This window comes from Urocitellus parryii, chromosome 12, assembly GCF_045843805.1.
Source record: "Urocitellus parryii isolate mUroPar1 chromosome 12, mUroPar1.hap1, whole genome shotgun sequence".
Classification (NCBI taxonomy): Eukaryota; Metazoa; Chordata; class Mammalia; order Rodentia; family Sciuridae; genus Urocitellus; species Urocitellus parryii.
The window spans coordinates 65,557,136-65,584,115 of NC_135542.1; the positions used below are offsets into that span (position 1 = coordinate 65,557,136).

At 38.9% G+C, this 26,980-nt stretch overlaps 1 protein-coding gene across 1 annotated transcript in view; it reads right to left on the reverse strand.

Moving 5' to 3' along the window:
- Thada (THADA armadillo repeat containing) overlaps positions 1-26,980 on the reverse strand; it is a 323,478-nt gene that overhangs the window by 144,855 nt on the left and 151,643 nt on the right. Inside the window, 1 exon segment of the mRNA XM_077791748.1 lies at positions 3,285-3,453. Coding sequence (XP_077647874.1) covers positions 3,285-3,453 — 169 coding nt within the window.

Sequence of the window (26,980 nt, forward strand, 5' to 3'; positions counted from 1 at the left end):
GGCTAATATGGACTGGTAGCCAAGTAGGCAGCATTGTTGCTGAACTGTACAGAAAAACAGAATCTTTTCAACTCAGAATTCTCAAAGTGCAGAAATCAAGGCTATAAGTTGGAGGAAAAAAAAGAATTCAGTTGTTTAACATGTTCTGTTAGTAAAAACTGAGAAAACGTAATACAAACATTAGAAGAAAAGTATAGGTTATGTTTGTACTAGCAAAAGGAAGCATGGCACTGGGAGGACTATTTGGATTAATTGAAGAAAAAGGACTCCTCTTACCCAGCATATTCAGATAAATGCAGAAGTGTTTTTTTTTTCCTGCTTTTCCACAAGCTATCAACTGCATGCTCCACTATGCCCATAATCACCTCTTATGTGCTTAAACCATCAGAAAAATAATCAAAAGAGACAGGAAATGAGCAAACTCAAAACTTTTCTATCAAATGTTACACATTTCTTTATGAAACACTAAAATGTGAATTTTAAATACACAAGAATCAAAATAAATCTTTCCTCATGATTGTTGACCAAACTCTTTCTCAAAACAAGAGAACTTTCTGAACTCCAATATGATTTTTTTGGGAATGACAACTAACCAAGTAATAATGTCCCTGACATGAAGATTTTTGGCAATGGAAACAGATGGTTAATTCTACTTAAAAGACAGGGCAGCCCTGCCAGTGTTATTTCCAAATGAGGTAATGTCCATGGCTCTTATCTAGCCTTTATTGAGATTTAATGTCATTTACCCCTGGCTCTTACAAACCTGCTGCATAATCTCACCTTTTCTAATGTGCGTTATTTCCATCCATTTCAACATTGCAATTATGAACCTCTGGTTTTGAAAACGATTAAGAAATGAGTCCCACATGTTCTTTTCTTGCATGTCCTATAATTTGAGTCTGTCTTTCACAGTCCCAGAAATTCAGAGATCAGCACATTTCTTGTTTTCAGGGTATACTATAGAAATACTCTGAGGTTTGATATATTTATGTAAACATTTTCAAAGAAGTCAAAATGTATAATTCAAGAAAATGTTCTGTGAAAGAATTTGTTTTCTGATTACAAAATGATTTCCTGCTCTTGAAAAAACAACAATTTTATATTTACTTAGCTGGCTCTGAAGGTCCCATGGAGATGATCATTCCCTTCAGTGCCTAACATCTCTTTTCCAGGTGCAGACATTTACTGGTTTCCAAGGCAGCTACATGGGGAAGGAACACACAAGCCAAAGAGAGAAAAGAGGCTCCCTGATTTAACCCTTTATGCTTTTCCCATAAAGAACCACAGGCTGAAATAGCTCTTACAACACAGATGTGACACCTGAAAGGACACAACAGAAAGACCTGGCACACACCTTTGACTTCCTTTTTTCAACAAACCTCGATAAAGCCAGGAGTCTGTTTCACAAACACGAGCACAATACCCAACACCCATACAGTTGGCTATTTTCTAACAAGCTCTTTATCTCACCAACATTTAGGAAAAAGGGCAACAGCAACACAACCCCAGATTAGAGGATTTTTACCTTTCCACAGATTCTCCCATTATAAAAGACAAAGTCAACATGAGAGTAACCAAAGGCAGTCCAGAGACAGGGTGACAGATCACGTTTGGTTGCTGGACAGACTGGTGAAATAGCCAGAATGCTGGGGGAGAGGTGGAGGGGAGACTACTAGGGGAGGAGGCCCACGCATACAACAGTGAAAGAGCAGAGAAGTCGCAACTACACTATTGGCAAAGTTCATCCAAGAATAGTCCTTCAACAAAGAAAGTCTGATGGCTGATCCCCTGGACAATGTGGCCTTTCCCTCTAGCTCTGCTGCGGCACACACTTTGAAAAGCTTCTTCTGCATCTCTCATTATCGCCAGCCCCTTGTCCTCAAAGAGGCAGCAGAGTGTAAGGGACCTAACTTATAGCACTGAGCAAATGGTGATCGTTGGGTCTCTGTGGCCCATCTCCACAACTCAATGACTTTCAAGAGTATAAAAAAGTCCTGAGAACAATTTGAGAATCACCACCTTGGATTTCAGTCCTGCCTAAACGTGCAGTTCTCAGATGGGCAATGATGCTACGACACCTACGACAAGTCAGGTGGCCCTGCCACAAGCTCCCCCAGCACTTAGCACTCTATACTATGATTGCCTATTTTCTAGTCTTTTTGTCCTTGTCTCCTTCCAAGCAAAGAAGTCACTGTTCTGTGACAAAGCAGTGTGTTGTGGGCATTCAATAAATACTTACTGAATATGTAAAACATTCACAGAAGACAAGTGAGAAGACAGGTCTGTTTTGCATTTTAATCTAAGTGAAATTAGTTACTAAAAATTTTAGTTTTCATTATAGGACAGGCTCTTAAAATTATGATAATAATGATTATCTATGTATCTTATTCGTCTTCACAAAGTCCCTATGACGTATATGCTATCATTACCCTAATTTCAGAAAGGAAAGTACAGATGGCCAGGGAGTAAAGGGTGGGTCTCAGATTTAAACCCAGAGAGTCTGGCTGCAGAGTCCCATGCTATGAGCCTCACACTGGCTTCCATGTTAGCAGTGTAGACCTCAGACTTATAACTTGTATTGGGATCTCAAGGTCAATCCTCAATTCTTCTCACAAACTGAAAACATGATTTCAAATTTAAATAGCCCCTATCCTTGCCCTTGTAGTGAACACATGGGTCATGCAACATTGCCTGTCTCCAAGACAGGTTTTAAATAGGACAGTTTCAATAAGAAGTCTATTTCTCATTCATATGTTGTGCTTAAGTTTTTTCCAAAAGAAATCTTAACAGAAATAAATAAGCTTGCATATTTATTCAAAATAAAAAGTTTCTTCTGTAGCACAGAGAAAACAGGAAAGAAAGGATTGATATTTCCAGGCACTATGGCTCTGTGCCACAGGGCAAACTCTCTCCGATGTGCGTAACTGTCCCCCATGACTCTTTGGCTAGCCTGTCTCTCTCTTAAGGAATGCTCAGTTTCACCCTCAATAGGGAGTAGTAGCTCAGAATGCTTTGAAGGAATATTTAGTGGAAAAGTATGTTGTAGAAAACAGGGTTTAATTTAATGCAAAAGATAATCTGCCAGAATCACAGTGTAACACTGTATCCATGTTTAGAATGAAAAAAGCATACCTAGAGACAGGTAATCTCTCAATAGAAATAAGTTGTACAGACAGAGTTTAAAAAAATCCTATATATCAAATCTTTACCTGCTAATGGTATATGAGAAACTAATGTGCACCTTTGGGTACTCAACAGAAGTCACACAAAGTAACTTTACTCACCTGGAGAAGTGCCCCATGAATATGGTTTTGCCGAAAACACTGGTCAGTGCAGTTGGGGAGTGTGGCCAACAGAGTTCGAATGGTATTAGGAATCTGGTCTAGCATAACAAATGGGACCAAGGCACGAGCTGCCATTTCACGGGAGCGGTAGATAGGTGAGTGACCACACCTGAGAAGATAAGGAAACACAAGACCATTCAGTGCTCATCTCTACATCTGTGCCTTTCTATATGCCAGTGCTGTACCTAGAACAACCCAGGAAGTGGGTTGGCTGTAGCTGCTCCTTATCCCAAATGATGTTTTTTATATCACACTTATTCCAAATGATGCTTCCTCTATGTTTGTCTTAGTTTTACGGGTGACTTTGCTTTTGTTCAACACAACTTTAGCATTGTTAGCTAGGACTTGCCATAGTGGACTTCTCTCTCAAACAATTAGTCCTATGATGCTAATAACTGTGTACTTAACAAAAGCAAAGTCATACAGGTTTAAATGTAGATAGGTTTTAGGGATAAGACAATAAACAGGTAGCAGCAAAAAATGGCTTCCTCCTCAATAATGAAAACAATATGTATTGGGCACTTAGTATGAGCAAAAAGCACTCTGGTAAATGCCAATGAAAAATAAGATCACTACTAGTATTTCTGGGGAGCCCATGCTCTGGTTGGTACGATTTGAAAAGCTGACCAAAGCACAAGACAATATGGGAAAGTGATAAGCAAGAAATTGTGACGTTATGCCTATAGGAAGTCTGGGGAGGAAGGGCGGGAATCAGAAAAGCATGATTCAAGTAAATGAAAAGAAAACAGGAGAGTTGTATAAAGCAAGGGTAGAAATGCCCATAGGTAGATGTGTCTGGCTCAAGTAGAGGCTGATGAATAACAGTGGAAGGTAGGGGTGAGCAGTGGGTCAGGCCACCCTGGGAGTGCCACAAATACCAGACCTCATGCTCTGAACTTACTGTTAAGAGGACAAGAGATGGCCGCATGTTACTACATCCTTGCCTTAAACCTGGAACAACTGGTACTTTGAGATTCTACAAAGTCACTGGAAAGACAGGTTGTCTAAGCGCCATTTGACTTTGTAAAGCTCAGAACCTAAGAGGCCATAACCATTTTGCAGAAGCTGTGCACTGGAGAGCCTCCACAGACACAGAATTGATTATTTGAGAGGGGAGTACAATATGATAGGTCCTAGCTTAAGTAAGTTCTCTCGACTTCGTGATCTTTCATCCAATTTAAAAAAAAAAAACTTACAGAAATGTCTTAGATGCCAAGGGCAAGGGTGGGAAAAATCAGAAGATGATAGACTCTATGGGGGAAAGGGGTAGATTCTCAACTTTCTTCAAAGGAATTCTCAAGAAATTTTATTCTAAGAAGAAACTAGGAAGAAAGGAGAAAGACATATAGGTGGAAAACAGTTTGATTTTTTCCCTGAAAGGGTAGATGCATCAGGAAGTCCATGAGCACACAGTTTCAGGGAAGGGAAGCACCAGTCTCACATCATACCATGGGAAGATGCTGAGAGCTAAGGTTCTAGAAGGTAGCTAGAGAGTTCCCACTGGTCTTTGACTGGGTTCTGAACACACACCCATTTTCTCCTTATTTTTTCCTTTAAAATGATGAAATGTTTCGTTTGTAATTGGCAAACACAGTAAAATGTTTGCTTTGGCCTATGGGGGAAGAAAACTTCATTTGACAAAGAAAAGAAAATACTCTGAAAATGCTTTGAGATTTAATTAGCAAGTGACCTCACTCAGCACAGCACAGTCATTTGTCAGAAGCTTCCCTGGCTGTCCTTCCCCACCCCATCCCCACCCCTCCAACGCACACACTCTGTGTTATAGTGTGTTTTATGTTACCGAAAGGGCTCTTGTATATAAATGTTTCCTTTCAAATACAAATAACTCTGACATGGTTACAGATGTTTAGTTTCCAATTAGCAGTAACCCTACACTCAAGAATGCCCCTCCTTTAGCTCCTGACCTTTTGCAAATGATGATTTCCCAAAGGAATCTGGCATCCATACAGGAGAAAGAATGGAAAGTGGGAAAAATGCCAGAACTTTCTGCTTTCAGATACCCTGTACTAGGGTACTCTCTAAACCCCATAACCAGGTTAAAAAGCAAAACAAAACTGCTCAAAAGGTAATGTAATTGCCAAAGAAGAAAGAAGCCATTTTTTAAAGTAGTATTTAATTAAATGACATTAATTATAAAGCAATGATTAAGTGTAATTTCAAACTTCCTTCTAGTACAAATTGTTTAAATGGAAGGTTAGATGATAGTTGAATTTACACATATATGTATACATAAACACTAAGCAAAAACACATTTCCAGGTTACCATTTTGCAAGCTATTGAGAGGAGGGAGCCGGAGTAGTGAGAAAATTTAGAACCTAGTGACTACCAGGATAAAAAATTGGAACATCTGGGTTTTCACTCTGCTTTGGACACTAAGTTTTTTGAATTGGCAAGTCCCAGTAACCTCTGAGTCTCAGTCCAGTTGAGAGGCGTGCAGTAATCTACATCCAGCCCTCTGATGTGCTCTCCAGGGAGCACTCCAAGAAGGTGCTTTGGAAACACAAAGTTGTTTCGATGCACTGTGCCCATGGCTTGCCAAGTGCTAGCACACTGCTGAACTGCTGGCCTCTAGGTAGCCCCAAAGAAAGATTTAAAATCATGGGGTAATTCTACACTGTTTTAAAAAGATAAGACAATAAACTGATGACATGAAGACAAACAGGTTCTTTCTTTGGCCTCTATTAACAATGATGAGGAAGAGTTTCCAGCCTCTGTGTGTGCTGCCCTGCTGGGGGTTGAACTCAGGACCTCACACCTGCCAGGCAAGTACCACTGAGCTACATCCCCTGCCCATCTCCAGCCTTTCTGAAAAAAAGGATACCCTCCATCTCCCAGACTCCACTTCTTCTGTAAAGTAAAGCAAACAAATTGAGGTCTTGAAGGTCATATCAACTTTTATCATTGTCTGAAAATAATTTCCTCAATAGCCCTGTGTGTACTCTAAGCCCGTTCCGGGCATCTACAAAGCCTACAAGACATGCAGATACTAATGCCTTTCAACTTCTAGTCTCTCACTCCAATAAATTCATTCCATGTTCGCTTTATGTATTTATTTAAGATGTGGTTTTGCTACGTTGCCCAGTTTGGCCTTGATCTTCTGGGCTCAAGTGATCCTCTTGCTTCTAGCTGGGAACACAGGCCTGTGCAACCACACCTGGCCCAATGTTCATTTTAATCACATATTTGTTATCCCGGCATTGTGTGACAAAGAAAATGATGTATTTTTAATTACAATACTTGTATTCTGCAATTGTATAGTTCTTGGCAGTTTATGAGATGCCTGTATACCTGTAATCTCTTTACTATGCAACATTCCTGTAGGACAAGAGGGAATTAACAGGTGAAAAATAAGACAAAACTCAGGAAGATTAGGTAGACCCCCTGCCAGGATGTGTAAGCAGCAGTGCCCAGGATAGAATTGTGATCCACGGCTCCAAGAGAGAGTTCCTTGGCTACCCCAAGCTGTTGCTCACACCTGGAAGTCAAGGAAGCATAAAAGTATCTACCAGATATAAAAACACACGCTCACGCCAGGGGCAGTGGCACTCATCTATAATCTCAGCAGCTTGGGAGGCTGAGGCAGGAGGATCCAAGTTCAAGCCAGCCTCAGCAATCAGCAAGGGACTAAGCAACTCAGTGAGACCCTGTCTCTAAATAAAATACAAAATAGGGTTGGGGATGTGACTCAGTGGTTGAGTGCCCCTGAGTTCAATCCACCCTCCCAAACACATACACACACAAATACACACACATTCATTTACAAGTATATGGAAAATCTCCAAATAAGTTCAGTTTTTTATTAACATTTTCAGGATTATGAAAACACACTGGAGCCTAATATAAACTATGGACTTCCTCAAAAGAGAGACTTATGAACATATATATGTACACACACACACACACACACACACACACACTTTCCCATATAGTTTATCCAGGTCAAGAATCCCCAGATTCTTTGGCACACACTGGATGGCCACACAGTGTGGAGTCAGGTGTGTGCTCTATTTCATGTGATATAACAATGGAATTAGGACACTGCTCACGGGGAACCACTAGCTCAGGGGAATACATGCTGGTCACAAATCTGTGGTACCCACGGAGACACACATGCTATGGAGCAGGATAACAAAGGGAAGTGGGAGGGAGAGTTGGAATGGCTTTCTGGAGGAGAGAGCACCAAGGTATATATCATCCTTCCAACCTTTGTACCTAACACTTCAGAAACCAGGCAAGTTTAGAATGCAGTATTCTGAGCACAGGAGGACTATTCTGCCGAGACCATTCTAACTTCCCCTTTCACAGGGCGCAGCAGAGTACTTATAAGGTGTTTCCCCTTGTACATTCACCCTCTGAATCTGTTCCTTCCCTAAAGAATTCAAAGGTTAAGTGGCTGCAGAGCACCAAAACTGTTTCTGCCCACCCAACCTATAGGGAGATCCACTAAGTACCCAGCTCATGCACACACTGGGCTAGGTTACAGAGCAGAGAGAAAAGTTACTGCCTAGGCCACAAGGAACCAACAGTCTAGTGGGGAAGATGGAAAAATGAAACAACAATTCTCAGGGCCAAGGTCAGCATCAACCTATCTCAAGGTGAGTTCCCCTATTTCACGGGAACCTCAGTCTTTGAAAGTCTTAGTTGGTTTCAGGCTCTAGCCAATATCCTCTTCGACTCTTCCTCACTAACATAATTATTAATGCTCCCCCGGTTCCTCCTTAATCCAAGACCCTACCTCCAGTGCTGAGCTTTGATTTTTAGGCTATACTCTATACATAGTAAAGGTCCCCAAAGTTCAGATGATGATGGACAGGAGCCCCCGCTTAATCAAAGTTAGCACTTTGGGAGCTGAGCTGAGTTCAAATAAGCTGTGTCTGACCACCCTCTCGATACCTACTGAGGGAATTCAAGAATGCCTGACCATTACTGTTTCTCATATGGTATGGCTGCCTGGTTTTGGGAAATGGTCACCCACTGGCAACCCACAATTGGGATGACCCTTTTGCTGAAGGTAGGGTAAGACTAAGTAGCCTCCTGGTCATACTGCTCATTTTGGTTTTTGTTTGTTTTTTAAAAAAACTTTCTTCCTATATTTATTTTGTCAAGCCAACTACCATTTAATCTGTAATTCCCTGAACACTTGCATTGAATGTCCTTTCACCCTTGCATCCTTGGGAAACGTCTCATCTGAATTCTGCTAAGGAATGACCTCAGAATCAATCACTGTGCAGGTACTGCACTTGCACAGTTGGCTGTCAGAGCAGGGGAGGACTCATCCCTCGGGCCATCATGTCTACTAGAATGAAATGATCTTGAGAGCAGAAACAGGGTCTTCATAGAGCACACAGGACAGGAGTCAAGAACATATTCTGGAATCCAGCAGACCTAAGTTTAAATCCAAGTCCTACCACTTACTACTGTGTGACCCTGTACAAGCAAGTAAACTTTCTAAATTCTTCATATACCACAAAGGGCCGTTGTAAAGCTTAAATGAGATAAAGCATGTAAAACACAATGCCTATCAGACAGGTAGTGATCAAAAAGTAGCTATTATCAAATCTAATAAGTGGAATAATGTGAAAACTTAAAACCTCCATTAACATATATACACTCTCTCTATTTTTCTCCAGTGTTCTGTCTCAACAACTGTCCAGGAAACAGTCCTGCCTGTACCAAAGAGGCTCTTCATGCTTACTACACCTACCCTTCTCCCTCCTCACCAAACGAGCTGCAACAAGGGGCAGGAAGCTGGGGTTTCTTTGGCACCTATTGACTATTTTCTGGGTTCAGGGTCCAAATCTATTTTCTGTTGATTCTGATGATATTCCACCAGACTTCTTTTTCATGTGGTTTAAATCTTGCATTGAGAAAAGCATGTGCTTTTAAAAGCATGTGTATATACATATACATGTATAAAAAAGAGAAATACTAAAAAAATAAGTTTGTATCTAGTGAATGTGAAAAGGCAGTCATTCTCTGTGTTTTGGTACTATTAACCATGTTGCAATTCAGGGCATCCCTAAAACCATTCTCTGCATTCTTGGAGAATACAGCAATGGTCAAGGTTGCCAGATTCTCTACTTGTCCTTCCTAGACCCATTTTCAAGTCATCAAAAGATCTACCACCACCTGAACTACTTGCTCCTTTCCTGTAACTCAAAAAAGTTGCATTTACTGTAATTGTGCACTCTGCACAGCTCATGAATTTCTTTATTTAAATATATTTCTTAGAAAAGCAGTGGGTTCAGGACTTTTCAAGTTTGATTTTCTAAAGTCCTTCATATTAAGGGGAAAGTAAGAACAGTAGAGAGTGCTGAGCTAAAAACTGTACATCTCCAGAAGTCTGGGTGGAAAGCCTTCTAGATCTAACAAACAAAATAAAACAAAAATTATTATGCTTTTGGGGCTGAGATTGTGGCTCAGTGGTAGAGCGCTTGCCTAGCACAGGTGGGACCCGGGTTCGATCCCCAGCACCACATAAAAATAAAGGCATTGTGTTGTGTCCATCTACACCTAAAAAAATAAATATTAAAAAACAAAACAAAACAAAAAAACCCTATTATGCTTTTGAGGTAGAATGTTGAGTTTAAATCCCTGGACCTACCAAGTAGCTCAAAAGTAATACTACTCTTTAAAAATTAAGACTCTTCATCATGTTAAAACCTTTCTAAATATACTTTTATGGCAGTGACATTTTATGCTGACAATAATAAGTCATGATAGAATATTTTAAAACTTCAGTGCATGACCAATTGGGACAAGCTGAACAGCAGCCTGGGCCTTAGCAGATGCATGATTTTGAGGCCACCTTGACTCTGGCTCTCAGTTACCAAGGCTTTTGCCCAGGCTGATCTGCCACAGAATGTAAATTCTAGGCTATGAAAATAGGAGCTGCCAGGAGCTGCCAGGAGCTGGAAAGTGGTTTCTATCACCTTGATATCTCTCTCTCTTTTTTAAAAATTAATTAATTTATTTTAATTGGGTATATATGACAGAAGAATGCATTTGGATTCATTGTACACAATTGCAACACAACTTCACATTTCTATGGTTATATATGATGTAGCATTACACCATCCTACAAGAACTGGGCACAGCACTCAGCCACATAATGTGGCAAGGACACAAGGTCACAGAGATAATGGCTGTTAGCATTCATGCCATTCCTTTTAGTGCAAGGAAATAAAGTAAGGGAAATTTTCCACCAAAGAAAGGGAAAGGTTTACAGTGTGGCAGTTATTTTAAAAAGCTTTTGGAAGAATGTGCTTTAATTATTTAGAATTACAGCCAGGGGCTGGGGGTGTAGCTCAGGTGGTAGAGCACTTGCCTAGTATGTGCAAGGCCATGGGTTTAATCCTCAGTATGGGGGCTGGGTAAAAAGCCACAAAACAGAATTACAACCAGGTATAGTGAAACATACCTGTAATCCTACCTATTCAGGAGAATTATGCAGGAGGATAGCAAATTCAAGACCAGCTGAGGGAACATAGAGAAACCTGTCTCAAGCTCAGTGGAAGAGCACTTGCCTAGTATGCCAAGGCTCTGGTTTCAGCCCCCAGTACCCACCCTAAACACAGAAAATTGGAATTACTAATATTCCTTCTCCTCCTTCTTCTTCCTTTTTCTTTGTGCAGAACTGGGAATTGAACCCAGGGGCACGCTACCCTGAGCTGCATCCCCAACACTTTTTTGTTGTGTTGTTATTGTTGTTTTGCAGTAAGGGGGATTGAACCCAGGTGTGTCTTACCTCTGAGCTACTTCCCTGCCCCTTTTTACTTTATATTTTGAGACAAGATCTCACCAAGTAGCCCAGGTTGGCCTCATACTTGTGAACTTCCCACTTCAGTCTCCAGAGATCCTGAGATTACAGGCATGCGCCTAGCATGATGCCCACTGTGTCAAATATTTCTTAAATAAATGAAAGGATGCATGATTTCTGTATATTAATCCCTTGTTACTCATTCTTATCAAAACAGAGATGAAGTATGAAAATTATGTTTCATTTAAATTTTTCATCATTTTTTGCCTAGACAACAACAACTGCAATTTGAAAATAAATCCACTGGATATCATGGGGTGATACTTTCAAGTATTTTATCCCACTTTTATACTCAGATTAACCCTATACAACAAGTACACAATATTATATAAATATATGTTGGTTTTTCACTTTAGTGGGAACATGTACAAAATGATGAGTCCAAATAAAACATAACTACAACCAAATAAAAGGCCTTGTACTGATTTATTTCTGTCATGACTGTGGATGTGGAATCCTTTACAAGCAATTTATCCCACTAATTCCAATGATTAGAATTCGTATTTGCAGACCTCATTCACAATAAATTGACAGCTTAAATATGTTTTCTACCAATCTAATTAGTCTTTAACAAAACAAAGCCTTACAGCTTTATAAAGTACTACCTTTTAAAAGGCAAATTAGTCACAAGACATTGAGCCAAAGGCATCCACCAAATTGCATACTTTCTTCAAAATATAGAACCCATATCATACTGGGCTAGGTTCCACAAAGGATTTGCCAATGTCCCCTGCTGTCCTCTATCATCATTGATCACTTCAGGTCAAATTACCCTTCAGTCACTTGAAATATCATATTTATTTAGAGAGAAGTTCAAAATGCCTGAATAAAAATCTTTAATATTTTTAATGACAAGCAAAGATAAACATAGGTCAGAATCTTCATGGGCTTAGGAAAAAATAATAAGTCATCAGCTTTAAGGGACTATTTTGGTGAAGTGAAACCTTCTCATGAAGCAGAAACACATGGTTTCCTTTGTGTGTCTTTTAAGTGAGATTACTTTTGCAACATCCTCAAATTAAAATATTAGTATCTAACAATGTAGCCAGGGGAAAGTTACATAATGTCCTCTCACATTCCCTTCTGTAAAAGGTTATTTTAGAAGAAGTGATCTCTACAGTTTCCTTCAATAACAAGATCCTATAAATCAATGGGCATTTAAACAGTCCAGGCAGATAGCTATCTTTTTTTTATTCTCACATATCTTTATGGTCTCTTTTGACTTGTTCCATTGCTTAATCTCATAATAATATTGATGCTGATAATAAAAATTTTATGCCTAACACTAACCATACTCAATCTCCCTACAGTTGGAGCCAACATCCTCCAGTTTGGGCAATCTGTGGAGTTAGAGAACAAATGACCAGTGTTTTCTACATACAGGAAAACCCTTCATTAGCTCTACTGGAATCCTGTCATTAAAGCACCCCTGACTCTTCTCATCCAAGGGCCACAACGACCCCAAGTCCTTTAATCACAGAAAACCTCCTCTCTAGAATCTAGTTAATTATTTTACCTCTACAGAGAGTTAAATTAATCTGTCCAATACCATCAGCAAAAACAATGATGTTCTACTGCTGGATGAGAGAAATTTGAGCATTTCTTTTAATATGATTGCTCTGTAGAGATTGCAATTTGTTTTTGCTGAAGTTAATTAATGCCCCTGAATGACCTTCCTCATGTTTCGTAGCAACACTTCAAGCTAAAATCAGAAAGAATGACTTTTTAAAAACCATAAAGTACATGGAAAGTCTTGAAAAATCCCAAGAAATTGCACTTTTTTTTTTTTTTTTGGCCTGGAAAAAATAGCACAAAAGAGCAAGGGATACTAAGATGTTAGCAAGAGACCCATCCCAGGGAAGATATCTTCTCTCAAATGAAAACTTCAGCTAGGTAAACTGAGTCATACTTCTGCATGCCTACAGTATCCCAAATAGACTACAGCCAGCCCTTTTAAAAATAAGTCCAGGGAAAGTTTTACATCCTCCTTTGGTTGACCCATGCCCATGTTTAGACTGCCACAGTCAAAAAGTACTTCCTTCTGTGTAAGTAGACTCCTTCTTGCTGTAATTTAATTTTGTTTTTCTGGTTCTACATGCCAGAGAAATAAATGAATCTATGCCTAAAAGACTTGGTCCCAGAATACACTCAGAAATAAGAAAACAAACAACCCAGTTTTAAAAAAAAAATGGGTCAAAGCTCTGAACAGACACTTCAGCAAAGAAGATATATGGACGGCACATAAACACATGTAAAAGATGCTCAACATCCCCAGTTGTTTGAGAAGTTCAAATTAATATCCCAAGTAGACATAACTACATACTCACTAGAAAGGCTAAAAAGAAAAACATCGAGCACACGAAGTGTTGGCTAGGACATGGAACAACTGGAACTCTCATACTCTGTTGGTGGGAATGTAAAATGGAAAACAAATTGTTCAGTTTCTTAAAAAGTCAAACATACACCAACCATATAGTTCACCCATTCCACTTCTGTATGTTTATTCTAGAGAAATGAAAGCATGTCTAGAATAAGACTTGTACATGAAATCTTCATAGCAACTCATTTATAATGGTCCCAAATTGGATACAACATAAATGTCTAAAATAGTTGAGTACATAAATAAACAGTTGAGTACATAAATAAATATATGGTAGATCAATACGATGGAATTCTATTTGTTGATAAAAAGGAAAAAAAAATCATGGGTACGGGCTGGGGATGTGGCTCAAGCGGTAGCTGGCGTGTGTGCGGCCTGGGTTCGATCCTCAGCACCACATACAAATGAAGATGTTGTGTCCGCCGAGAACTAAGAAAAAATAAATAAATGTTAAAATAAAAAAAAAAAAAAATCATGGGTACGTGTAACAAATGGCTGAATCTCAAAATAATTAGGCTGAGTGAAAAAGCCAGACAAAATAGAATGCGTACTGTATGATTTAATTTACATGAAATATAAAGAAGTGCAAATTAACTTAGAGTGACAGAACCCGGAACAGCCAGTGCCAGCAATGGGGTGGCTGTGTAAGGATTACAAAGGGTGAAGGATATGTTCACTATCTGGACGATGATGATGGTTTTAGATTGTATATAAACTTATCAAACTATACATTTTAAACATGTGCAGTTTATGTCAGACCTCACTGAAACTGTTCTTAAAGAAAATCCTATCATATCCACTAGAAAAGTTGAGGTATAATCCTGTCTTGTTTTCTCTTCTCTTCCTCTAGCCCTATCTCTGGAACATCCTGTCTTCTCTCCCTCAGATTAAACAAGTCCAGCTATTTCTTTTAAACTTTTCCAACCAGAATTAACTTTTTCCTTGTGCTCTCTTAAAAAATCAAATCAATAAATACTTAAGTCCTAATAATCACATAAGAACTAAAAACCAAAAATGTTTTTAGGACAATGTTCTGAATCTTCCACATGCTCTCTTCTAGACAATCTCAGAGAGATTAAGTAACTTGCCCAAGCTCACAAAGGAAGTGAGTGAACAAGCTGGATTCAAAGTCAGGTGCCTCTAACTCAAAGCCTACACTAGGGGCTGGGGTTGTGGCTCAGCGGTAGAGCACTTGTCTAGCATGGGCGGGACCCAGGTTCGATCCTCAGCACCACATGAAAATAAAGGCATTGTGTTATGTCCATCTACACCTAAAAAATAAATATTAAAAAAAAAAAAAAAAAAAACAAAGTCAGGTGCCTCTAACTCAAAGCCTACACTAGGGGCTGGGGTTGTGGCTCAGCGGTAGAGCGCTCGCCTAGTACATGTGAGGCCCTGGGTTCGATCCTTAGCACCACATAAAAATAAATAAATAAAATAAAGGTATTGTGTACAACTAAAGAAAGAAAGAAAGAAAAAAAGCCTACACTAACTATTGAAACTGATGCACTCCAATTCTAAGGCATTTTTACCATCAAAGAACTGAACAATAATACATATTAAAAGAAATTCAGCTGTATTACTTTTAAGTATACATACAACTCAAATTATTCAACCAAGAGATGCCAAATCTGATGGACCGTCTTCAATAAAGTCATCTGCATTTGGTAGTACAATTTTCCATGTGAGCTATTAAGGTAAAACAGATTTTCTCCTCTTCTTGAGTAGATTAAACCAGTTTTATATATTAAATACCCCCCAAAGTTGCCTTTTCCATAGCAAAAAGGTAACTTTCAATTCAAACCAGTTTGAATAATCCCAAATTCTGAAAAAACCAAGCCAAATCAGTGACTGTCCTCACTGGATATAGTCCAAATGAATGCACAATGGAGACAGCTGTGCAAAGTCCAAAGATGAAACAAAACTGAGCACACACACGTACCCTGCCACTAATTAAAAATATACTAGTGTTACAAGTATACAGTTTCAGTGGTGGTGTTATCTTTGTTCAGAAGCATGGTACATTATTGTAAAGCTGAAGCTATCTAGCATTTAATTAGGTTACTAATTATGGGGAGACTCATATTACCTTCAAGTCTTTTCCTGGATTGTGACCATGCCTTAATGTATTAATTTCATGGTGATTATATTTTAAGATGGGGCACATTTAAATGCAGAATACTGGTCACATTCTCCAAAATGTCCACAAGATTTTAGCTATGTATAGTTTGAGACATTTACTAGAAAAAAAAATCACTGTTAATTCTCACTCCTAATTTTAACAGGCAAGAGATATTTTACACTGCATTTTAAGTATAAGTTAGCATTCCACAGTCTTCACCCAAAGTATACATATAAATATCAACAGAAACAAAAAAAATCATTAAGTGACATTCTGTATTTCCATTTGTGTCCAATCAACTAATAAATTCAGCCTTAATGTACTATCATCTTACTCCCTAGCTCTCTTCTATGCCTATCAGAAATAAAATAAAGTCAGTGCAAAATGTATGAGTCATTATTCTTCAGTCATGCCAAGGCCATAACCTTTAACCTAAGATTACAAATAAAGTGCTATGTGTGAAATTCAATACTGTTTAACTTTTGGGTGTTGAGGTCTAATAAATATAACATTTCGGAAGAAAATTAAAACATTCTGGATCAATTCCATTCATTTTCATGATTTCCTCAGTAGATTTCTATGGCTTTGACTAAGTTTGCTAGTGTGCAGATCTGGGATAAACTGATGAAGTTTGGCATCATTTAGTTTATAATCTGTATCACCAGTTAGTACAAGGCACAGAAATGTTCACTCCCCTATGCACTTCAAAGTACTTCATTTATTATCTAAACAGTTATTCTGACAAAACCATTAGTCAAGAAGAAAGTAAAGATATCTTATTTTTTAAACGACGCAACTTTCACACCAGACTGCTTCAACCACCCATGCTATTTCTGGCAAAGTTTTTATTTCCTAAAGAATACATCCCCTGTCGCCATTCCAACTTTTTCTTACCTATGAGAAGGCCAGGGCTTGTTTTTAATTAGTTTTCACTCAAAGTGAGCTTTTATATATTTCAAGATTTACCTTAACTTTTCCCTAAGTCCCTCATTTTTCTAGTCTCTTCTAAGGAAATACTAAATTTAAATATGAGCAAGCGCCTGCAAAAATCAAGTTGACTTTATCAGCTAACTTCAAGTGATGACAGGGATAAACCAAGAGACATGCACACAAGGTAAAAACAAGACACTTTTTACGTTGGAGCTCTGAGCGAGGGCTTTTGGAGTTAATAAGAACTAAGTTTCATGATTTAGAATGAGGTATATTCTCTTATTCGCTTTTTCTTTCTTTTATTCTTCAAATTCGTACTGCAGGTATATTACCAGATAACATGCTTGTAGGATTTTGTCTTATGAAAAACACAATGCTCTGGTCTTCAGAAGCCCACATCACCAGTGAGCTGAGAGGGTGGGTTGAATTATGTCCATAGTCTTGTTAGCAAAGATGGATTGGGCTGCAGACCAAACCAAATAAGAGAACAAGAGGTCAGATATGAACTTGTTTAGTAAAGAAACATAACTTTGTCAACCATTTTAGCCATTTTTAGGAGTACAGTTCAGTGGCATCAAGTATATTTACTAAAACTACCAAGTAGTTTTACTTTAGTTTCAAGTGGACTCCAGCCTCAATGTCTGGATATACAGTCAATCACTGGTTGATGCTCATGGCTTCACAGAGATAAATGCCATTCTATTTCCAGGTAACCTCCTCAATATTCAGAGCCAGAGCTCAATCAGCACAGTAAAGTTGTCTACTGAGGTGAGGAATAGGCTGCCCAAACCAAGCATTTGTCTATTTCCTTCCAGATGGAAGATAGAAACTTTGATCTTCTCTTCCTTGCCATTAAGCAAAGAAGGAACCCACTATTCCCTGACCTTTGGGAGTTTTGCAAATTTCAGACTGCAGTTCAGAACACAGACAAGAAACTGTCCAAGAAAAACATGCCCCAAATGAACAGGATATAAACAAAGCTGTAACGAGGTAATTAATGGTAGGGACTTGACTCCCCTCACTTTGCTTCTCTGATAACAATCTGGCATTTTATCAGCAGCGTCTTTTATCTGGAAGGATTCACTGTGTTCTGCTGCCTGGAACTATTCTGGGAGGGGACAAAGACACGCTTTCATCTTGGAAAGGAAATGGAACTACATCTAGAAGGGGTAAGGAAGAGTCAAAGCCGTAAAAAGACCTCCAAGTCTTTCTTTGCCAGAAGGGAGAGGTAAATGGAAAATAGGATGCCCTGTTTCCCTGAAAGCATAGAAGCAAGTTCTAATGGGAAAGAAGTCACAGAGTCCTCAGCCAGGCCACAAGAGTGATGACTCTGTGCTTCCCGCCTTTGTTCCAATTCTGCACCTTCTCCCCATTGTCATCTAATTATCTTTCTTTCAAAACCAAAGAAACTTAAACTAATTTATATCATGGCATAAGTGACTAATAATAACATAAAAGTCATTTACCTCCCACTGTGATGTCCATTTTCTTAGAAGGGATGAAATCCAAATACTAAAAGAATAAAAGTCTACCTGAGTCTTCAAGACCTGGCTTAAGACGAAGGCTGCATCTGCGATATCTGGGTGGGGAGAGGGCACTGCCTAAGATTTCTCAAGTCATTTCACACAGGTTGTTACTACATTGGGCAGGGTGTGAGATAAAGCTGGCCCTGGTCAATGACTAGAGTGGGTTTGATCTGGCCCCTCTAATGGTTTCACTTCTAAGGGAAAAGGGAACTGCTATGGGAGAATTAATTTATAGTAAAGAATGACCCCCGGTTTCCCCTCCAAAACATGGCCTCTCCACTTAAATCTCATAACAAGCAGCCATGGATTGGTTATGGAAGAACTTGGGATAAATAGGGCTTTGAATTCCCTATCCTATTTAGGCCTCAGGAATATTTATTCAAGGTTGAGCCAGGGTATCTGGCCAATTCCAAACCCACAGCCTGGGGTTTCTAAACCAGAGTGTGGATTGCCCAGTGACACTAGCTCCCTTCTGTCAGGCTGAGTAGCAATCCTGTGGAGTCGCTTATGTTCATACTCAGGGCCCTGGTGACAATTCACAGTGCTTCAGGTAAGGAGTAGGGCATAAAGAAGTGGCTCTGCTGGCTGGCTTTCAACAGGGAGTTCTATCAGGACATGGTATTCTAAGGCTTCCACTTTAGAGATGTGTTCAACCAGGTAGCAGAATGCTGATCCTTCTCTAGTCTTTCTCCTATGTCCAGTTTCAATCTCCTATGAATTAAATTCTTAAATATCTTAAATCATGTAGTTTTTAAAAAAAGGTTAAAGAAAATAATTGTATTATATTAATTATATAACACTGAAGCTTAGCAAGAAAACCTGTTTCTCTTCACTAGATTTATACAAGTTATAGTAAGTATAAATGAATTTTACTTTTTGTTTAATCTACACCGAAGTGGAGCTGCACCTTCAACTTTCATTTCACAGGAAAGAAGGATTCTTTGGGGGAAAATAAATAAGTAAGTAGCCCGGCAAGAACCAAACCAATACTACTCACCCATCACCCACACAGACAGATCAAGGGACTCCCTTGAATGGTGTTTGAAAATAGTTTCCGGCCACTGCTTTGAAAATTATTTCTTTTCTGTGTGACACATCCTTCAGTAACAATTCAGCTTTTCCTTGGCTACCTAGATATATTTCCATAGTTTGTGCCAAAACAGATGACTTCTTCCTGTACAGTTCTAATAATCAAAAAGGAGCAGATTTATTTATAGAGTAGCACCTTTCATACAAATATATTCTTTATTAATGCTCTCACTTTATATACTGAGCAGGAAAATCTCACTAATGGGGTCATGCCTAATTTTGATTCTGAGGCTGAACTAAAGTTTCCCTATGGGTGCTGGGGTAGTGGCTCAGTAGTAGAGTGCTTGCTTACTGTGAGGCCCTGGGTTCGATCCTCAGCACCACATAAAAACAAAAGCATTGTGTCCATCTACAACTATATATATATGATATTTATATAGACATATAAAGTTTTCCTATGGGTCTAAGAGTTTTCATCTACAGCTGAGAGAAATCTTTGATTTCTTGGAGCTGGTAGTCGGGGCACAAATGGCCTAGCCAAGTGTTCTCCCTGCTGCCAAAAGCCTCAGAGGAGCCCACCTCGCCCTCAGTGTGCCCTCACCTCAGGTTGGTGAAGGAGGGAAGTGGGACTAAGCACAAGGAAAACTCAAAACTAAGGAACCAAAGGAGGTTTTAACCACTTCATAGACCTTACGGTCAGCCAAATGCTCCTGTCATGTATGTGTCAGAGCAGTTCCCCAAAGTTACTACCTGCAATTTGGAGTAACATTAGTAATTTAAACACATCACTGATTCAGATTTGAGTTTTTCCAAATCAGTTCAGAATTACCATATAAGAAAACATGGGCAATTTTAAAAACTTTCATTGATAGCCTTGTGATTCTATTTTCTTTCTAAGAGAATAAAAACAGGGGTGATCAGAAAGGTTACTGTATGTGAAAGTACTTTGTAAATTTCAAATTCTACATAAATTTTTGTTAATATTGTTTTTTTCTTTCCTTTTAGCAACTCTGGAGATTCTCAAAAATTATGTAAGATTTCAACAGTGGAAACTTAACATGACACACTGAAGACAGATAGGAAACATTTTCTAATGGTTTAAAAGGTATGCATAAATAGCAACCCACAAATAATCTCATTAAGATTTTATGCTTCTTAGCCTCAAGCCACATTTTCTATTTACTAAGACACTTATAACTGCAATGACCCATGATTTCCTATACTAAGGAAATTTTCTTTTGTAAGAAATTCTCAGTTATTTCTCAACAATCTCAGAACTTCAGTTAAGCCAGTTTTATTTAGCAACCTGACATAACCACTTGGACCTAACTGCAACTTTTTCCTCTTTTTCTGTGGATTTCAGATTAGAAAAAGAGACCACTGCCAATGCAATGCCCAAGGGGGCAAGTATTTCAAGAAAGCAAAGTCTAAATATTTGTTATTTAAAACCACAGGTTAACTCTGGCACGTGGAGAACTAGCTTGTCTTACATCACAGAGCATCATGGATAGCTAGTGGAAGGACTTGCTATGGGGTGAGGAGTTAGGATAGCCAAGACAATGGCAGATGGGTTCTGAAGTCAGATCACCTGGATTCAAATCCACGCCTTACCAGCAGACTGAAGTAGGGCATATTTCTAAATTTTCTTCGGCCCAGCCTTCGCCCTCCCTCAATAATAATAACAAGGATAATAAGCTCACAGTGACTTTTGTGATGATTAAATGAGTTAGTATGTGTAAGGTTCTAAAACAGTGCCTGGCCCATGGTAAACATTTGCTAATTGTTATCATTAATCACTAATTAGGATGAAAAAAATCAGAGTACAAAAGATAGGGACAAGAAGTGTCACAGCACATCATGACAGAACCCTGGGTCTGACTCAACACTGCATTTTTCTAGTGCCTCACACTTTGATGTTCCCAATAAATATCTGTTGAGTGAGTGACTCACAGTCCCTGACTCCTTCGACAGTCATTTTTTACTGTGGACACATTAGATTTATTTCTTCTGGACTCTGGAGTGTCATCTGTTTTTTTCTATCTCCAAAGAAAGTTACCAACGCCTGCCACTTGCTACCTCAAACTGATGATAATCAATATAAGAAAAAAAAATCATTTCACACTTCCTAAAGGGCTTTGGAAAGAAAGTGATATATATATTTTTAAAGACAAATGCTCCTTTGTTATTGAGTAGGCAGGAGGGCTGGGGGTGTAGCTTAGTGGTAGAGTGCCCCTGAGAGGTACAGGGCCTAGCAGGCATCAGGCCTGGGTTCTATTCCCAGCACTAGAGGGACAAAAAAATGGAGAAAGAAGAAGGAGGGGGAAGAGAAGGAAAGAAAAGAAAATCGATCAAGCATGAACAGTCAGTTATGGTGGAGAAGCCTCTATGAGTCAGATTCCATCATTTTCTTTGGAGAAGGAAACTTCTGGCCAGGTGGATGGAGTGTGATGTCAGACATTACATGTGACGAGGAGAGGACTGGATGTTCAGCCCTCAGTGTGCCAAGGTAACTGAAACTGCTAACTTATGGGTGCCTTTGGCACAGGCAGAAGAAGCTGTCCAATAGGTGGTACATCACTATAACCCCAGTGATTTGGGAGACTGAGGTAATAGGATTTCAAGATTGAGGCCAGCCTCAGCAACTTTGTAAGACCCTAAGCAACTCAGTGAGATCCTGTCTCCAATAAATAAATAAATAAATACATAAATAAATGAATGAATGAATGAATGAATAAATAAATAAATAAAAGGGCTGGGGATGTGGTTCAGTGGTAGAGTACCCCTGGTTTAATTCCCAGTTGGTGGGGGGCGGGGGGGTGGGCAAGCTTCATTTGATTCTACGAGTTCCAGATCTAGAATTGACTTATCAGTGTAGGTGTGTGGCAACTCCAGAGTGCATAAGAGCGAAAAAGAAGTGGGCTGAGGGCAGGACAAAGAGGTGCATCAATGTCTGAAAGGCAACAGGAGGAAGCAGAAAGAAGTGGCCAGAGAAGGTCACTGAGGAAAGAGTATCATATGAAAGGAAGTTTGCAATAGTGTCAACTCCAGATACAAACAAAAAAGACGACTGCAAAGCATCCAATTGCTTTTTTAACTAGGAGGTCACTACAATTTCACCTTTCTAGATACAGTTTCAGCGCAGTGGTAGAAGGAGTTGGCTGCAGTAGTCTGAGGAATGAATAGGAGGGGAGGAAGTAGGAGCCTATGAACACAGAACTTTTTCCAACATCTGACCACAGAAGATGGACTGCAGACCTCTCTCCTCTTTCAAACAAGAGATGAGACCCAGGATGTTAGACAAGGGCACAGAACAGGCCCTCAGTAAATATATTTAATGGTGATAAAGAATAGTCACAAATTCAAGTGAAATGAGAATACATGGTAAAACAAATGCTTATTAATGCTGACCTGTGTCCATTTACTCTTGTTCTCTCTTTCATGAGAGGGGCCCATCCAATTTCATATATATTTTACATATTTTCATTTCATGTAGTCATGCAATAGTGCAAACATTCTCCGATGCCAATAAATAAACTTCTTGATCATAAACATAAAAAAGAGAACATATACTATAAAAAAGAGGATGTCTGTAACTGGCTTGGAGGGAGACAAGCAGCGGAATGTCTCAATGTTCCAGGTGAGTGAGAAAAATAAGCTAAGGAGGAACAAGCAAAAGCATGCAGGTCACAATGCATCTAGTCCAGCCAATGTGACTAATGAAGCTTGTTTTAACTAGATTATAAATGAAGGAGTCCCTGCTTAGCTGAGATTTTGCTTTCTGCAGTTTCAGTTACCCATGGCCCAAAAATACTACATGGAAAATTCCAGGAATAAACAATTGATACATTTTAGTTTGTGTACCATTTTGAATAGCATGAATAAATCTCATTCGACCCTGCTCTGTTCCACCAGAGACATGAGTCAGCCCTTTGTGCAGCATATCCACACTATAGATGCTACCCATCTGTGAACAGCCACCCACCTCACTTATCACACTGACCAGGGCAGTAATGAGTGCTTGTGTTCAAGTCATAACAACAGTGATGCTCGAAATTCAGATATGCCCAAGACAAGCTGTAAGGTGCTTCCTAAAAAGTGGAAGTTCTCAACTTAATAAGGAAAGAGAATAATCAGGTTGGTGGTAAGATTTATGATAAGAACAAATGAAGTAGTCCCTGTGAAACTGTAAAGAGAGAAAAAAGAAATTCATGCTAGTTTTTCTGCCACAATTCAAGTTACAGCTATAGTGTGTGGTATTATAGTAACAAACATAGTATACGTAGGATCTGGTACTTTATAGTTTCAGGCACCAGTGGGGGTTTTGAACTTGTCCCCTGAGAATGAGGTTGGGAAGGAGGGTCTACTATAGTCTAGCAAGGGTCAAGACTCAGAAGCAGAGTAGAAAAAACTATGCCAGTCAGGGAAAGATAACCAAAACATACTATAATGTTATTTTTCCATGTCTTCATTTGAAGCCTACTATAATTAATCTTTGCCTGTCTATTTATTCCCTAATTCATATTCTGTTTGAAAAGAAAAATATACATATATACTTCTGGACTTAAAATGATCCCCACTACATAGGATAAAAAAACTGCATATTGTCAGCATTTGGAACTTGGTACTGTGAAATTCTTAAGTTAGAATTTAAAATGCCTGCTGAGCACCTTGTCTACTATTTTTGAGAAAATATTTATGGCCAAGAAAATGACAGTTCCTTATGGAAAAATATTGCTAAACCATTTAAAAATTTTAATATTACTAAATTTAAACTTTCCCCCATTACTATTCAGTATTCCCACAAGAGTAAAATGCCATCTTTGGGGCAAATACTGTTCTTATTCCATGTCAGTGGTTTCTCCTGTTAAACAACAAGCCATTTATTTTGTGAATTTCTTGGGTCACACATGGTTCAAGTGGAAGCAAAGCTCTTTATGATGACTTCCAAGTTATGAATCATAAAGCTCTATCACAATCTCCCCCTTGTTGGGCCCCACTGTCTGCAGAGTGCATGGCCTGACTTTGTTCTTACATGAAATCACTATGAGTGACTTCTAAAAGTCCTCGAGATGGCAAGCTGAATTTCCTTTTTTTTCCCCTGCTCTGCTACTTGAGGAAGCTTTCTGGACTTTCTGGAACCCACTAAGCCTTATCCTTAGGATAGATATCCTATAAGGAAGTGGTTAATATACATGGTCAGGCCTATAGGCTGTTGTTCTATCTCACCAGCTAGACTGGATATTCTTTTGAGGATGAAGACCTTTTTCTTTACTTAGCATTTTGCCCAAGACCTAACACCACTAAGTATACAAGGAATGTTTAGACAACAATCAACTGATTGGATTCTAACTTTTAGAGTGAATGGCAGCAATAGGCCACAGATTATCATCATTGTCAGAAATTTCACCTAAGAATGAGATTGTTTGCAGATCAAATCACTTGTTCTAACATGACCTGAATTGGCCTGTTAAAGTAACAGATAACATTTAAGAAAAGCTGGTCCCTACAAGTTTTGTTTTTCTAGCTTGTTTTGTCAATGCATTCCATAAGAGGTGAACTCCTCATTCCTCTTGCTCAAAGACATACTTAGAAAAAGGTCTTAAAGAGATCTGGCATCAGAGATGAAATTGGTTGGGCCCTCTCTAGGAACCGAGAGGGGGAAAAAAAATGGTGTCAGACAACAGAGTATATTTTTATGCAAACAGCTATAGAATACAAAAAACATGATTTCATTTCACATGCTGAACCTCAGCTACTGCTACATGGAATTCAGAAGGCCACAAGCACAGATCTACAAATAAAAACTAGGCAGAGCCACAGTAAGGAGGCAGAGTAGGCAGTTGCCCAGTGTGATTCCACCAACACTGGGAAAGAACCTTCCAAATGCTGCTTCTATGTCTTCTTTTTAAGTCCTAAAATGCCATCACCAAAGTCTCATGGCTTTATTTCAAATATATGTCCCTGTGATACAATCAGCTTCAAAGAAACTAACACTGGGGTCATTGACATGTCTGTGAAAAAAAAAAAAAAAAAGAGTGGGCACAATTTAGTCTATAGGCAAAGAGGAAAAGTGAGCAACTGAAAACCCCTTGAGCAGAAATGAACATCTGCACCTTGACATCTGGCCCAAAGCCTGGCCTGGTGTCACACAGTCACACTACTTAAACCAAGAGGTCAGGGTTTCCAGACTGATGAGGTAGCAGGTTCCTTCTTTATCAACAACTCTTAGCAAATGAGGATGGTGTAGGGAGACTCATTCCCTGTACCCTGTTTCCCTAAGCCTCCTGGAACTCAGTGGTAACCACAGGAAGGGTGGAGTCTGGGAATTCTATGCTGGGTGGAGGAGGATATTCTACATTAACAGTACTGGGAAAGCCCTATTCTTGGGTGTTTCTACTTTTGTAATGGGCAAGGCTTGAGGACTCTGCTACTCTCTCTGCAGGTATCTCCGTTCAAAAAGTTCCTCTGGTAACTTTGGACCACAAAGAGTTATCTATTTCAATCAATTCAGAAAAGCATCTCTAACTTCTCAAAGACTCAGATGTTTCTTATGCTTCTCAGAAAACAAATGTGGCTTAAGCCAACATCTGGAATAGAGAAAAATATAGCAACCACAAAAAAAAAAGATAATTAAATTAATAAGGAATGCTTTTCAGACATAACATCACATAGGCCAAAAAAATGTTTTCAGAACAAAGTTATAGAAGTTATTTAGAAGCTAAATTTAGTGAATTAATTCCTGGAGGGCACCATTTAGGAGCAGATCACCATAACCTTGCAGGGCACGTTAAAAACTGTACCCCTTTCTTTGGGAAACTGAAGATCCATTTAAAAACCGGCAAATATGCATCAAAAGTTTAAAGGAAGACTCTATCATGTAATTCACTGCCCATTTAGAATCTAAATTCCGAGTGTTTTGAAATAAGACATCCCAAATAGATGCCTTGGATGGTCATCTAACCCAAATACAGACACACTAGAGAAATCCTTCAAAAAATATTCTCAATGTATGATCAATTTTCTTCAAACACTATGGACAGCTCAGCATTAGGAAAATTTTTATGTCCTTGATGGAGAAGGCTGACTTTCACAGAACTCTTCTTTATATTAAAAGCTGAAATCTCCAACTATTTTATCGAGAAGGAAAAAAAAGAAAAAGAAAGAAAGAAAGAAATTGTGTGCCTTCTGCCACATGGCGGCCCCTCAAGTATGTAAAGACAATCACCACGTTGCCTCTAAGTCTTCTCCATTCTAATGATTTCCAGATGTTTAGCTTCCTCCTTATGTTGGTCACCTCCCCTGGATAAATATTAGTTTATCAATGACCCTTCTAAAATGGGGATCCCAGAGCAGAATAATAAACAGAATAATATGGGGTTTAGTTTAAGCAACAGAGTTCAGGGGGATTATTGCCTCTGTTATCAAAAAGTGGCAACTACCACACTACAATTGTCACAGGTCACAAGGAAATCCCATTCCACAAGACCTTTTTGTTGTTTACTTTTCATAAAACTTCTATGAAGCCAGATATCCCTCATTTTGCATGTGTATGATTTTTAACTGAAAAAAATCAGAATATGATACATATCTCTATTAAATGTTATCTTGATAGTCTCAGCCCATCAATCTAAAGCTATTTTAAATATTACTTTTCAATTATGGACTATATCAGACATATAAACAAACAAACAAAAACAACACATCACAAATTAAATGGAAACTAGAGTATATGGCTTCTCAATTGAACCCTTCCCCTCCAGCCACACAGAGGTAACAGCCACACAGAGGTAACGGCCACAAGGCTGAAT